The 13,654-nt window shown below is 39.8% G+C and overlaps 1 protein-coding gene across 5 annotated transcripts in view; it reads right to left on the reverse strand.

Moving 5' to 3' along the window:
- LOC103742847 (A-kinase anchor protein 17B) overlaps window positions 1-13,654 on the reverse strand; it is a 224,411-nt gene that overhangs the window by 7,637 nt on the left and 203,120 nt on the right. For all 5 annotated transcript variants that reach the window (XM_029568940.1, XM_029568942.1, XM_008843981.3 and 2 more), the window contains exon 5: window positions 10,201-10,331. In XM_029568940.1, the coding sequence (XP_029424800.1) occupies window positions 10,201-10,331 (131 nt within the window). The remainder of the gene's footprint in view (window positions 1-10,200; window positions 10,332-13,654) is intronic.

A 13,654-nucleotide genomic window follows, 5' to 3' on the forward strand; every position in this document is an offset into this window, starting at 1 on the left:
AACAGGGAAAGAGAGGGAAGGAGGGAGAAGGTTGGGTGGGCAGGCAGGCAGGAAGGAAGGCAGGAAGGAGGGAAGGTGGGAAGGTAGGAAGGGGGAAGGAGGGAAGGAGGGAAGGCGGGAAGGAGGGAAGGAGGGAAGGGGGGAGGTAGGAAGTGGGAAGGGGGAAGGAGGGAAGGAGGGAAGGCAGGAAGGAACTTTGCGGTTTTTATGTGATACCATGAATGAGAACAAGCAAGATAATAACAAGCAGATTCTATTCTGAAGGCAGAAAAGGAAGAAGGAAGAACATCTGAAATCACAAAACTAATGGCAGGATAGATGAAAAGCTCAGACAAACAGGCTATGTACAGCTGAGGAAGCAATCCACCCAGCTCCCTGGCAGGGGAGGAGAAGCTGAGGTCTCATACACAGGTAAATCCTGGGAAAATAAAGATTGACTGCCATAGCCACAAGACAAGTCCACAGTTCTCACAAGCCTTAAATCCAGGTGGGGGATTTAGTGTGACAGTGACTCCACCTACACGACAAGTCAACAGTGAAGAAATCCATATTGCCATTCTCCATACCTTAGAGGGCTAGTTAGGTGCCATCTTGAGCAGGGGCCTACTGTTTGATATTGAGATGCCATGCTGAGAAGTTCAAGCAGCACAAAGCTGAGGCTAGAAGGGCATAGGGATGGTTGTGCCCCACCCTCTGTGGCAAGAAGCAGTCTATTAGCTAAGGATAACTACGGAGAGTGATAGCCTCAAGCCCAAGGTCAGTGGGTGGCTGGAAAGCTGGGGCTGCCCCTCTGTCCTGTGGTTTTCCATCAGCAGGACTGAGAACTCTGAAGTTCGGGTTTAGTGGGTTTCTCTCAATTTCCACAGCCTCCTCTGTCTCATAGGCCATTTAATGCTGAAGAGGATTTAAAGGCACTGAGACCCATTCTTCAGTACAGATCTCAGTGTTCTGTTTGCTCCCCAATGGCCAATACATTCAGAAGACAATCCTTGACCTAGATATTAGCCACCCCAGAGTGCATACATGGAAGTCTCTGGACAAATGAGAATCTGCCCAGCAAACAGGCTGCAAAGCATGGACAGAAGTAGCTACTGGTATGCAAAGAACGGAAGCCCCTAAAGTGAATGTATAACTGGATGGTTGAGCCTTGGCAGGTCTGGGCTCAGCATCTGTTTGAATAGTATGAAGACAAGAGATTCCAAGTTTAAATGACTACCCTTTCCACCTAGCAGCGTCCAATATGAGAGGACCCAGAGAGAGAAGCTGCTCTCATCCTTTTTGAATCTAATATTTTTGCCCTCTGTGTTTTCCCTATTTATTCCCTATAAATTTTTTTTGGTCTTTCTGAGACAGGGTCTCCTTGTAGTGGGGCTGGCTTAGAACTCACTATGTAGACTAGGCTGGACTTGAACTCATACAGATCTGCCTGCCTCTGCCTCTGAAGTGCTGGGATTAAAGCACCAGGCACAACACTACTCCCTATAATTTTAAGTTCATATGTTTTTACTTTTATTTTACCCCTATTCTTTCTTTTAAAAAGTATTTTATTTACTATTTTATTTTATGTGTATGGATCATAATTTTGTACCATATCACTGCAGAATAAAAGTAGAATTCATTAGGAAGAGAAACTCAGAAATAATACAAGTAAATGGAGACTGGAAAATACATTATTGAATGATTAGTGACTCAGAAGAAATTAGAGAGGACATTTTAATTTTTCTAGAAACAAGTAAAAATTAAAATTTGTTTATTTATTAATTTATTAGAACCTTTGAGGCACAACAAAGGAAAGTTTGTAACTGAGTATTTAAATAAAAAAAATCAGAATTCAAATTACTGAAGACTTAAAAGAACAAAAACAAAATCCAAAAGCAGTAAAGAGAAAGAACACACAATGGAGGAAAGACCGCATCTTCAAAAATGGTGCTGGCAAAACTGCATCTCCACCTGTAGAAGAATGAAACTAGATGCTTATCTTTCACCTTGCACAAAAGTCAACTCCAAATGGATAAAGACCTCAATGTGAAACCGGAAACCCTGAAACTATTAGAAGAAAATATTGGCAGTAACTTACAGGATATAGGTGTAGGTAAGGATTTTCTAGACAGAAGTTGCTCAGGAATTAAGGTCAGCAATCAATAGGTGGGACCTCATTAAACTAAAAAGCTTCTGTACAGCAAAATAATCAAAAACATGAAAAGAAAACCCATAGAATGGGGAAAAAAATCTTAACCTGACAAAGGTTTAACATCCAATATATATAAAGAACTCAAAAAACAAAGAATCGAGAAAACAAATGACCCAATTAAAAGATGGGCTAAAGATCTAAACAGAGAGTTCTCAAACAAAGATAGCTACAAAACATCTCAAAAAGTGTTCAACACCGTTAGTAATTAGGAAAACGAAAATTAAAACCACGCTAAGGTATCACCTTACCCTGATCAGACTGGGTAGGATCAAGAGAACAAATGATACCAAATGCTGGTGAGAATGTGAAGAAAGGGGAACGCTCATTCGCTGCTGGTGGGATTGCAAACTCGTGCACCCTCTATGGGAAACAGTGTGGAGAACTCTTAACAAACTAAAAATGAACCTACCATATGACCTGGTTATACCACTCCTTGGCATATACCCGAAGGACTCATCCTATTGTAGAGACAGTTGTACAACCATGTTTGTTGCTGTTCTTTTCACAATAGCTAAGATATGGAAGCAACCTAAGTGTCCCTCAGCTGACGAGTGGTTAACAAAAATGTGGTACATTCAAACAATGGAGTTCTATTCAGCAGTAAAGAAAGATGAAGTAATGAAATTAATGAAATTTGCAGGTAAATGGATGGATCTAAAAACTGTTATACTAAGTGAAGTAAGATGGACTCGGAAAAAAACAAAGGATGTATGTTCTCCCTCATATGTGGCTCCTAGCACCAAATCCTTTTAAATTCCAGGTCCTTTTAATAACATGATGCTATACAGCAGTCCCTTCTGCATGAAATAACTACCATCATCACAACTTCAGCTGAGCCTGATCGCTAAACAGAGTCACAATTTGGTTTGTTGACGGCTGTGCTCGTTCATTAAAGGAGTGCCAAGCAGGGTCACTCATTCCTCACCTGAGTATCCAGCCACTCTTCCCAGCCAACTAGTCCAGCCTTAGAAGACAAAAGAAAAATGAGGAAGAACCCAATAGAGGGATGCTTTTGGAAGCCCCTGTCAAGAAACTCCAATGGACTCTCATATGAACATTTGAAAATTGCCCTGTTCTGACTTTTTTCTAGTTCCCTGTCTAGAACTTGTAATGCTAATTACTCTTACCTTCACATCTCCCATTCACTTTTAGATAGACCCACTGAAGGAGTACTCCAATTGCCTCACCCTGCGTCCCTGTTCAGCATGGGAGAAGCCAGAGTGGTCTGTATCCCTATTCCCTATAGGCAATTTGGGCAACCCCTTCAGAGGATGGCGTGATAAGAATAGGAGGTAGGAATTAGCTAGGCAGTTAGGGTAAAAGACCCAAAGGAATGTAGGCAGTTTCTTGGCTAAATGTCAAAATGTCTTTGGGCCTGTTAGCAACATATTCTGTTCCAAAGGCCAAAAATGTCAAAAGTATTTGGGAGCTTGTATCTAATCCTTAAAAGATTTTAGGGTTATCTCTTCAGAGGGGGGAATGTTGGAGGGGCGGGAGTGGGCATGGATTTGATCAAAACACCTTATATGCATGTATGAAATTCTCAACAAAGTTTTTTGTAAAAGTTAAAAAAAGAAAGAAATATTAAAGATCAAGGCATAATTTAATGAGATAGAGACTAAAACAACAATACAAAGAATCAACAAAGTAAAAATCGTAAAAAACTTCAAGATGAAAAAGTGAATATGGCCACAGACATTAATGAAATCCAGAGAATATTTAGGGGATATTTTGAAAATGTGTACTGCAAAAAGCTGCAGAATCTAGAAAAAATAGATTAATTTCTAGACACACATAACTTACCAAAATTAAATCAAGAATATAGGAATAATCTCGAATGAGTGGTCAGAAAGAATTAAGAGCCACAGGTGGTGGATAACTACAGGGAAATAGTATCTCAGACAGCTAGACAGTAACTCATATGAATTCACAGCAATGGTGACAACACGCACAAGTCCCATATAAGCTCAAGCCAGACAGAATCCCAGCATGAACATGGGGAGGTGGGTAAGAAACCCCAACCCTACCTGAGCAACTATCAGCAACTGATGGTTGCTGGGATGGGGAGAGTCAGTTTCATTTAAGGGTGAGAATTTTGGTAGGTTTGCCAGGCTCCAGTGGATGGACTCACACTGAAGGGCATTTGGGAGACACATTTCACTCTGTGGGACTACGTGTGTGTGTGAGAGAGTGTGTGTGTGTGTGTGTGTGTGTGTGTGAGTATAAAATGCAGTACATGAAATTGGGTTGGGGGTAGTGGGGATGCAGAAGGGGGAGGGGTCTAAATTTGCTAAAAATATATTGTATGCAATTCACAAAAATTCAATAATTAAGAGTATATGAAGAACTCAAACAGATATATAATGAGTAATGATATTTAAGTAGCCATAAAAAGTCTCTGGACAAAGAAAAGTTCAGGACCAGATTCACTGCTGAATTCTACCAGAGCTTTTAAAAGTTCATGCTCCTTAAACTATTCTATAAAATAGGAAGGGGAAGAAAGTTACCAAACTCATTCTACAAAACCAGTATTACCTTCATATCAAAACCAGATAAGGATACAACAAAGAAAGAAAGCTATACATCAATTTCCCTCACACACATAAATGCAAAAATTCTCAATAAAATACTTACAAACCAAATCAACAGCACAGTAAAAAGGTCAGGTTAATTCCAGGGATATCAGAATGATTCAGCATATGCCAATCAATGCTATACCAAACAAAAACAGACTCATCTCAGTAGATGCAGAAAAGGCCTTTGACAAAGTTTAACATTCCTTCATTTTAAAAAGCCCACCCAAAAGTAGGAATGTAAGGGACACAGCTAAACATTATAAAGGCTAACAAGCTTATAGCCAATATTATACTAAATAGGGGAAAATAGAAAACATTTCCTCTAAAATAAGGAATGAGACAAGGGTGTCCACCCTCTTCACTCTTGTCCCATATGGTGCTTGGTGTCTTTGCCAGAGAAATAAGGAAATAGAAAGGAAAAAAGGGATAGGAATAGGAAAGGAAGAACTCAAAATATATCTGTATGCATACACTATGATCATGTACTAAAAGACGTTAAAGAAAAGTTTCAGATCCGATAAATACTTTCAGAAAAGTAGGATACAAAACTCACATACAAAACTCAGTAGCTTTTCTATATACCAATATCAAATGTTTGGAGAAAGTAATCAGAAAAATAATTCCATTACAATACCATAAAAATAACCCAGGAAAAAATCTAAGGAAGTGAAAAACCTCCAAAATGAAATTGTTAAAAAACTAAAAAAATTAACTGAAGACATTAAAAGATCAAGAGACCTCGCTTGCCTATGGATGAGCAAAAGTAATACTGTAAAAATGGCTATACTACCAAAAGCAATCTAGACATCCACTGTAATTCTCATTAAATTCTAATACCATTCTTCACTGAAACAGAAAAAAAAAACAAATTCATATGAAAACGTGAAAAGACAGTCTCATCAACAAATAGTGCTAGGAAAATTAGATATCCATGTGTAGAATAATGAAATTAGATCCCTATCTCTCTCTGTACAAAAATCAATTCAAAGCAGATGAAAGACCTTAATATAAGACCTAAAACTGTGAAACTACTAGAATACATCAGAAGGAAAATGTTTCAAAATGCAGGTGTAAGGAAGGACTTTCTGAAAACTATTCTAGTGCTAGAAGGATGGCTCAGCTTGTAAAACTATCAGGCATGCTGGCACACACATTTAATCTCAGCAGTGGGAAGGTAGAGACAGGAAGATTTCTGGGACTCCCCTGGCCAGACTGTCTAGCCTAATTGATGAGCTCAAGGCCAATAAGAGGCCCTGTCTCAAAGGCGGTGAATGGCGTTTCTGAGGATGACAACTGAGGTTGTCCTTCAGCCTCCACATGCATGAGCATAAATATATGCATGCATGCTCATACAGCCACACATACACACAGACATGTACACATATACATAAAAAATGAAAAGGATTCTAATAACTTGGGAGACTAATTGCAAGAATTGGTAAGTAGGGTAATATGAAATTTTCAATCTTCTGCAAAGAAAAGAATCCCCAGAGGGAAGAGAGCCTATAGATTAGAGGAAAATCTTTTCCAGCTATAGATCTGATAAGGGGTTAGTATGTAAAATCCATAAAGAACTTTAACAATTAAATGCAAAAATCAAATCATCTAATCAATAAATGGACAACTAAATTGACAGACAATTCTAAAAAGAAGTACAAGTGGAAAATAAATATTTTAAATTACGTCCAAAATCTATAGCCATCAGAGAAATGCAAGCCAAAATGACAATAAGGTTCCATTTCATGGGGCAAGAAGCTCCAACCTTAGCCAACGAACTACTGGCAAGTGATCACTACTGGGTGAGGGACAGCTGGTCTTCTTAAAAGACGTGAGCCAGATAGGCTGAACAGGCTCCAGTGGATGAACTCATGCCAAGGGACATTTGGAGACACAAACTTGACAGGCTTTTATATATATAACTGAATTCATGAAATCTGGTGGGAGGGCCATGGAGAAGTGCAGATAGGGGAGGGATGTCTACATATGATTAAGATGTATTGTATGAAGTGCACAAAAATTCAATGAAAAATATATTGAAAAAAAGATTTCATTTCACTTCTGTCAGAATCAGTAGCATAGAGCAGGGTGTGGTAGCGCTTGCCTTTAACCCCAGCACTCAGGAAGCAGACACAGGTGATTTTTTTTAGTTCAAGCCCAGCCTGGTCTACAGAGTAAATTCCAAGCCAGCTGGGGCTACAGGGAGACCCTGTCTCAAAGAAAAAAATTACTAGCATAGCAATTAACAACAAATGCTACAGAGGATACAATGGCCAAAGGTACCTTATACACTGTTGGTGATTATGTAAATTAGTACAGCCACTATGGAAATCTGTATGGATGCTCCTTTAAAAACTAAAAATAGGGGCTGGAGAGATGACTCAAAGGTTAAGAGCACTGACTGCTCTTGCAGAGGACCCGGGTTCGATTCCCAGCACCCACATGGTGGCTACGAACCGTCCTTAACTCCATCCAGTACCAGGGGAATCCGAAGCCCTCTTCTGACCTCCGCGGCACTGCACAACACGGGTGCACTCACATACATGCAGGCAATACATTCATACACATAAAATAATAAATAAAAATTTAAAAACTAAAAATAGAGCTACCATATGTTATGGCTGTACTACTCCTGCATATATAGCTGAAGAATTCAAAACAACCAAAGAAGTATCTGCTCGTCCATATTTATTGCTGCATGTAGTTAAGAACAAACCTAGACATATATCACCAGATGAATAGACAAAGAAAATATGGTATACATAAGTAATGGAGCTTTATTCAGCCATAAAGAATAAAGAAGTTATGTCATTTGCAGAAAAATGAACAGATCACAGCATCACTATATTGAGTGAAATAAACCAGACTCAGAAAGTGAAATACCACACGCTTTCATTCATATCAGGAATGTAGATTTTCAAACATGAAAACAGAAGCAAGACTATTTGCAGGGAGAAGAGAAATGAGGGAAGCAAGAAGGGTAATATGGGAAAGAAAAATATCAGTTCCTCTCATAAACCTAATCTAGATTACATATATGTAATATATGTGTATACATGTGTATATAAACATGTATGTGTGTTATATGTATGTACACCTATATGCCTATAGAAAGCAGAAATGGGACTATTTGGAGGGAAGAAGGAAACCAATGGGAGGCAAGAGTAGGACAAGAAAATGGGGTGAATGTAAGCAAGGTAAAATGATAGACACATATGAAAAGGCCATAATGCAACGTATTATTTGTATGCAAATTTTAAGAAAGGTAAAGAGAGGGAGGAAAAAGAAAAGGGAGAGGGAGAGGGCAGGAGGGAGTGAGAAGGGAGAAGGGAAAAGGGAGAGGGAGGGAGGGAGAGGAAGAGAAAGGGAGAGAGAGGGAGGGAGTGAGTTAGGGAGGGAGTTAGGAATAAAATTCAAAGCAGGGACACCTAGCTTTCACATTTTCAAACCACAAGAAGGGAATGCAGACCCAGATTTCAAGGTTATTTCTCTTTTCTTGTGATCGAAATCAACTGTGGGTTAATTTCACTGAGACAAAGATGAGTGAAAGCACTAATAAAGCATTCAAGGTGAAGGGGCTGGAGATATGGCTCAGCGGTTAAGGGCACTGGCTGCTCTTGCAGAGAAGCTTGGTTCAATTCCCAGCACCCACATCTCTGTAACTCCAGTTCCAGGGGATCTGACGCCCTCTTCTGACCTCTGCAGGCATTGTATGACACAGGGGCACCTACCAACATGCAGGCAATACACTCATACACATAAAATAAAAATAACAAAAATAATTTTTTAAAAAGTATTCAAGATGAAAACTCATCATTGGCAGATGTTACTTAATACAGAACACTAACATAAAAACATACTGGGAAAAGAATACAGAGGGTTTTCTATTTTCTGAAAATTAAAATTATTTCAGATAGGCCCTTATGGAAATGTGGGAAGAGGAAAAAAGGGGCAATAACCTGAATCAGGACTTAGCCAAAGGACGGAGGATTATCTAAATAGGCTATTCACTCTGGAATTTAATACAGAATAGCATCTTTATTCTGGCCAGATTTCCTAGATGTGACCAGCCAAAGCAATAATGGGCATGTGGAAGGCTGTTCCTAATCTCCCTTTAAAAATTTTATGGCTTACATAAATACAAGAAGAGGGTCCAGGAGGTAAAATTGGTTGTCAGGGCCCTAAAGTGCTGACATGTGAGCCTTCATGGCAAGTGTTTGGCAATGTTCTAACTAGGCAAATATTGTAGCTAGGTTCAAGCTGCAAGATTAGTAAATCGTGGTGAGCTCAAAGAAATAAACATGGAAGTTCCTGGAATTCTCAGTAAGAATTCTGGTCAATGAAAAAAATGGTTCTAACAAATTCATGACTATGGGTTACTGTGATTATTGATCATTTTATAGAAGAAAATGTTTTCCAGGACTGCTTTTTTAAATTTTATTTTTTTCATATTTTGCTTATTATTTTTATTTTATGTGAATCAGTGTATTGCCTGGAAGTATGTATGTGCACCTGTGTCACACACAATGCCCAAGGAGGTCACTGGATCCCTGGAACTGGAGCTATGGATGGTTGTTAGCTGCCGTGTGGGTGTTGGGAACCAAGCCTAGGTCCTCTTTAAGAACAGCCAGTGTTCTTAGCCACTGAGCCATCTCTCCACCTTCCAGAACTGTTTTTTTTTTTAACTGGTTGGGGAGATAATACTGGTAAAATTTCTAATTTGGTAGGTTAGAATTTTCACTATAAATTTTCTGATTCTGACAGAGCTGTAGCCCATAAGTGGAATATTTGTCTACCTTACACAAGGCCCTGGGTTCAAACCCCAGTACTGTAGAAACAAACGTTTCTCATTTTCTTTTAAAATAGTTTTCCTCCTGGACATGTTTTTTGTTGTTGTTGTTTGTATTTTTTGAGATAGGGTCTCCCTGTAGCCCCACAGCTGGCCTGGAACTTTCTATGTAGATCAGGGTGGCCTCATTTCACCTGCCTCTGCCCCAAGTGCTGGGATTAAAAGCATGTACTACCCTGGTAAACATGTTTGGGGGGTCTTCTTTGAGACAGGGTTTCCCTGTAGCCCCAGTCAGCCTGGAACTCCCTATGAAGACCAGACTGGCCTCAGTCTCACAGAGATCTTCCTGCCTCTGTCTTGAGTGCTGGGATTAAAGGCATGCACCACCACACCCAGCTCAACCCCAGACATCTTAATCTGGCTACTCCCATTATTCTTTATTACTTATTCACATTTATAGACATGTTCTCTCAGTTTCTTGTTTTCAACGATTTTGTCATTTGGATTTTGTAAAACTATAGCCTTTGATGGAGTCTTCCACCTGCCCCTGTACTTCCATATTATCTATCAAATCTAGCTATTCACCCAAACAAATTCATAAAACAAAACAAAACAAAAATATCTTTGTTGTTTGAAAGTCTACTCACCTTTCAGCAACTTCCTCTTCTCTTTTCTTTTCTTTTTTCCTTTCTTCCTCCAACTCTTGCAACTTTAGCCTTTCCTGATTCCTCTTCCTTATAGCTCCTTCACTGAAGTGCTTGGTTGTATCAAACATAACCTGCCCCCAAACAGTTTAAAGGTTTATTAGAAAGATTTGTCATTTGATTGGGTGTCTCCCTGACCAGACAGAGAAAGCTAACAGCTATTCTAAACCAAGTAAATTCAAAATATTCTTTTTGAATCGCAGAAACCAAATTGTCCCAGTGCTTATGGGCCACCAGCTGAACAGTATTTGTAGGTGCTAGGATTTTCTTTGGTAAAATCCTTGAATAAGTATATCAAATTATCATCTTAACTTTATACTATTTAACTTATTAATCATACTTAAATATAGTATATTTGATTATTTGGTTTACCTGGTAACAATTTCATACATGTTTGCACTGTGCTGTGAACCTATTCACCTCGTTACCCTCTCTTTGCCCCCTAAAACCACAATAGACCTCCCATCTTCTTTCTAAGTAGTTCCCCTCCTACTTTCATGTCATTTTTCGTGCAGGTCTACCTGAAGGGGCTGACTTTACATGTGACCATAGACAGCATCACAGGGCAGTGCAGACACAAGCCAGAAATAGAAATATGTTGCCTCCAGTAATTTAGAAAAATCAACTGAGTCAGCGTGTTGTTTTTTTTAACCAGAAGGGATAAAAATAGCCTGCCAAGGAATGGGGTGGGCAGACAAAAATATTTTTAAAAACTGACCTAAAGAAATACCAGATTATCATCATTATCAAACTACTTTTTGCATCTTGAACTATAATGAATGTCTAGGATGAATAGTTGCACTTAAACACTAAAAGGTGGCTGATGCTGTTGGCATTATTGGTTCAGTGGTGGAGCACTTGCCCAGCATATAGAACATTCTGAGTCTGATCCCCAGCACCACAAATAATAAAAAATAAATAGAAGGAAAGACAGCCGGGCATGGTGGTGCATGCCTTTAATCCCAGCACTCTGTAGGTAGAGGCAGGTGGATCTCTGTGAGTTTAAGGCCAGTCTGGTCTACATTGTGAATTCCAGGCCAACTGGGGCTATAGGGAGACCCTGTCTCAAAAAGACAAAAGAGACTTAAAATTTCTATGGTCATAGTTTAGTCAACCAGTTTAAGGAACAAAATATATATCTAGTTGAGGTTTATCTGAGGATATTTGGTTTTTTACCCAGGCCTTATCTACATAGCACATGATAATTAAAAGTACCAGACTGGTGGAACTAACCTTCTCAGATGTTTAACAGCCATACTTTGAGGCCTATGCTAATGTGGTCAGAGGCACTTAAAGGACAGTTTTTGACCCTTGCCCTCCAAGGTCAACTAAGTTCCAGGGGACTATGGAACATCTTTCAAAATGTCCTGTAACTGTGGTGAGTCATCTGTCCTCTTGTTCAGGGAGGCCATGGAAACCCCACGAGATGGACTTGAACCAGTGTCCAGTCTGCAAAAGAGAGGGTCAACTCAAAGGAAACATCTCATTCATGCTTCCAAGTGAAGCCAGACATGGTTGAGCAGAACCTTTGACTTATCTTCACATAGATGGAACTGGTAAAAGAAAGGAGCCAGGGGCTCCTCCCAAGCCCATGTGACCCCTGAGGAACAGATCCTCAAATGACCTTAAGTACAAAAATAAATTGATTTATTTGGGCCAACTGTATGCTCTTAAATACCCAAAGGAAAGTATAACGAAAGAGTAAAGTCATCAGTATATTTCTTTAAGAGTTCAAGGGATTACACGTCCCAGACATTAGGCTTAAGTCTATATAAAAAGTTATTTAGACAATTATTTCTCATTGATGGTTTTGTTCCTAACCAGAAAGTGCTGCTCAGATGTAAGACTTCAAATCTTGGTCTCTAATACTGTAGTGCCACCTGTAGCTAATGGAGACAACCAGCTATTCTAAAATGATGGATAAATTTGTTTTCTCCCCCTATCTAGAAGCCTTTGAGAGGGAACTGACACTGATTCTAACCACTCCACCAGCTACCAAAATACCTGAAAGCAAATCCATCACTCTAGAGTCCAGTCTTGAAAGACAAAAGAAAAATGAGGAGGAACCCAATAGAAGGATGCTTTTGGAAGCCCTTGTCAAGAAATTCCAATGGACTCTCATATGAACATTTGAAAATTGCCCTGTTCTGACTTTTTTCTAGGTCCCTGTCTAGAACTTGTAATGCTGATTACTCTTGCCTTTACTTCTCCTTCACATCTCCTATTCACCATTCAAGGACTTTCTTTTCCCCTTAGAGATAAGAGTTATGCAATTTGGGGACCTTTTAGATAGACCCACTGAAGGGGTACTCCAATTGCCTCACGCTGCATCCCTGTTCAGCATGGAAGAAGCCATATTGGTGCTGGGAACTGAACCGGAGTCCGTGAGCCATCTCTTCAAAAAATAATAAATAAAATTTTAAAAAATACACATTCACAAACCAGAGACCGAAAGTCCAAATTCATCCAAAAGACTGACTAGAGAAAAGGGATTTAGTTACATCTTTTTTCCATTGCTGGGTTAAAACTTCAAGGAATCAGTATGCCTCACAGTGATAGGTACTCTTGGGTCAGCATGGATGATGCATCCAGGCACACTGCTGCTTAATCCGGCTACTGTACAACCAAGCCAGAAGGCAGAAAGTCTCTTCCTGTTTTCCTCAGTTGGTCCACGGGCTGGCCCCATGCACACTGATTCCACTGACAAGATATCCTGATCAGGCTTCCTGATAAATCTCCCAGAAACCTGTTCTATACCTACTGAACACCTAAGGGTCACTGTACTCCTGCCTAGTCCATGTGATAAAGGGCTTTGGCTGTATCTCCCTGCAGCTGGTTATCCCCACATCTAATTTTTCGAGACAGTTTTCCAGCTTATGTAGTTTACTAGTGTTTATTATGGCTTAGCCAGTGTTGCAAGTGGAGCTATCCCTAAAATGGTAGTGAATGTATGCTGGTTGGAACCCATAGTATAACAATATGAAAACGCCCATAGAGACATATATCATATCATGCATACCTTCAAAGAGGATTTTTTTGGTCTTTTTGAGACAGGGTCTCCCTGTAGCCCCAGCTGTCCTGGAACTCACTACGTAGACCAGGCTGGCCTCAACCTCACAGAGATCTGCCTGCCTCTGCCTCCTAAGTGCTGGAGATTGAAGGTGTGCACCACCACATTGAGCACAAAGAAAACTTTTATGGGTGAATCCTCAATGCGACCATTTTTGCCTACCCCAGACCAGAAAAGAACTTTGATTCTTGGGGCTGGAGAGATGGCTCAGCAGTAAAAAGCACAAGCTGTTCTTACAGAAGATTTAGGTTTGAGTCCCAGCACCCACATGGAGGCTAACAACTGTCTGTAACTCCAGTTCCAGAGAATTCCACACCACAGATGCAT

Source organism: Nannospalax galili, unplaced genomic scaffold (assembly GCF_000622305.1).
Source record: "Nannospalax galili isolate Female #2095 unplaced genomic scaffold, S.galili_v1.0 scaffold311, whole genome shotgun sequence".
NCBI lineage: Eukaryota > Metazoa > Chordata > Mammalia > Rodentia > Spalacidae > Nannospalax > Nannospalax galili.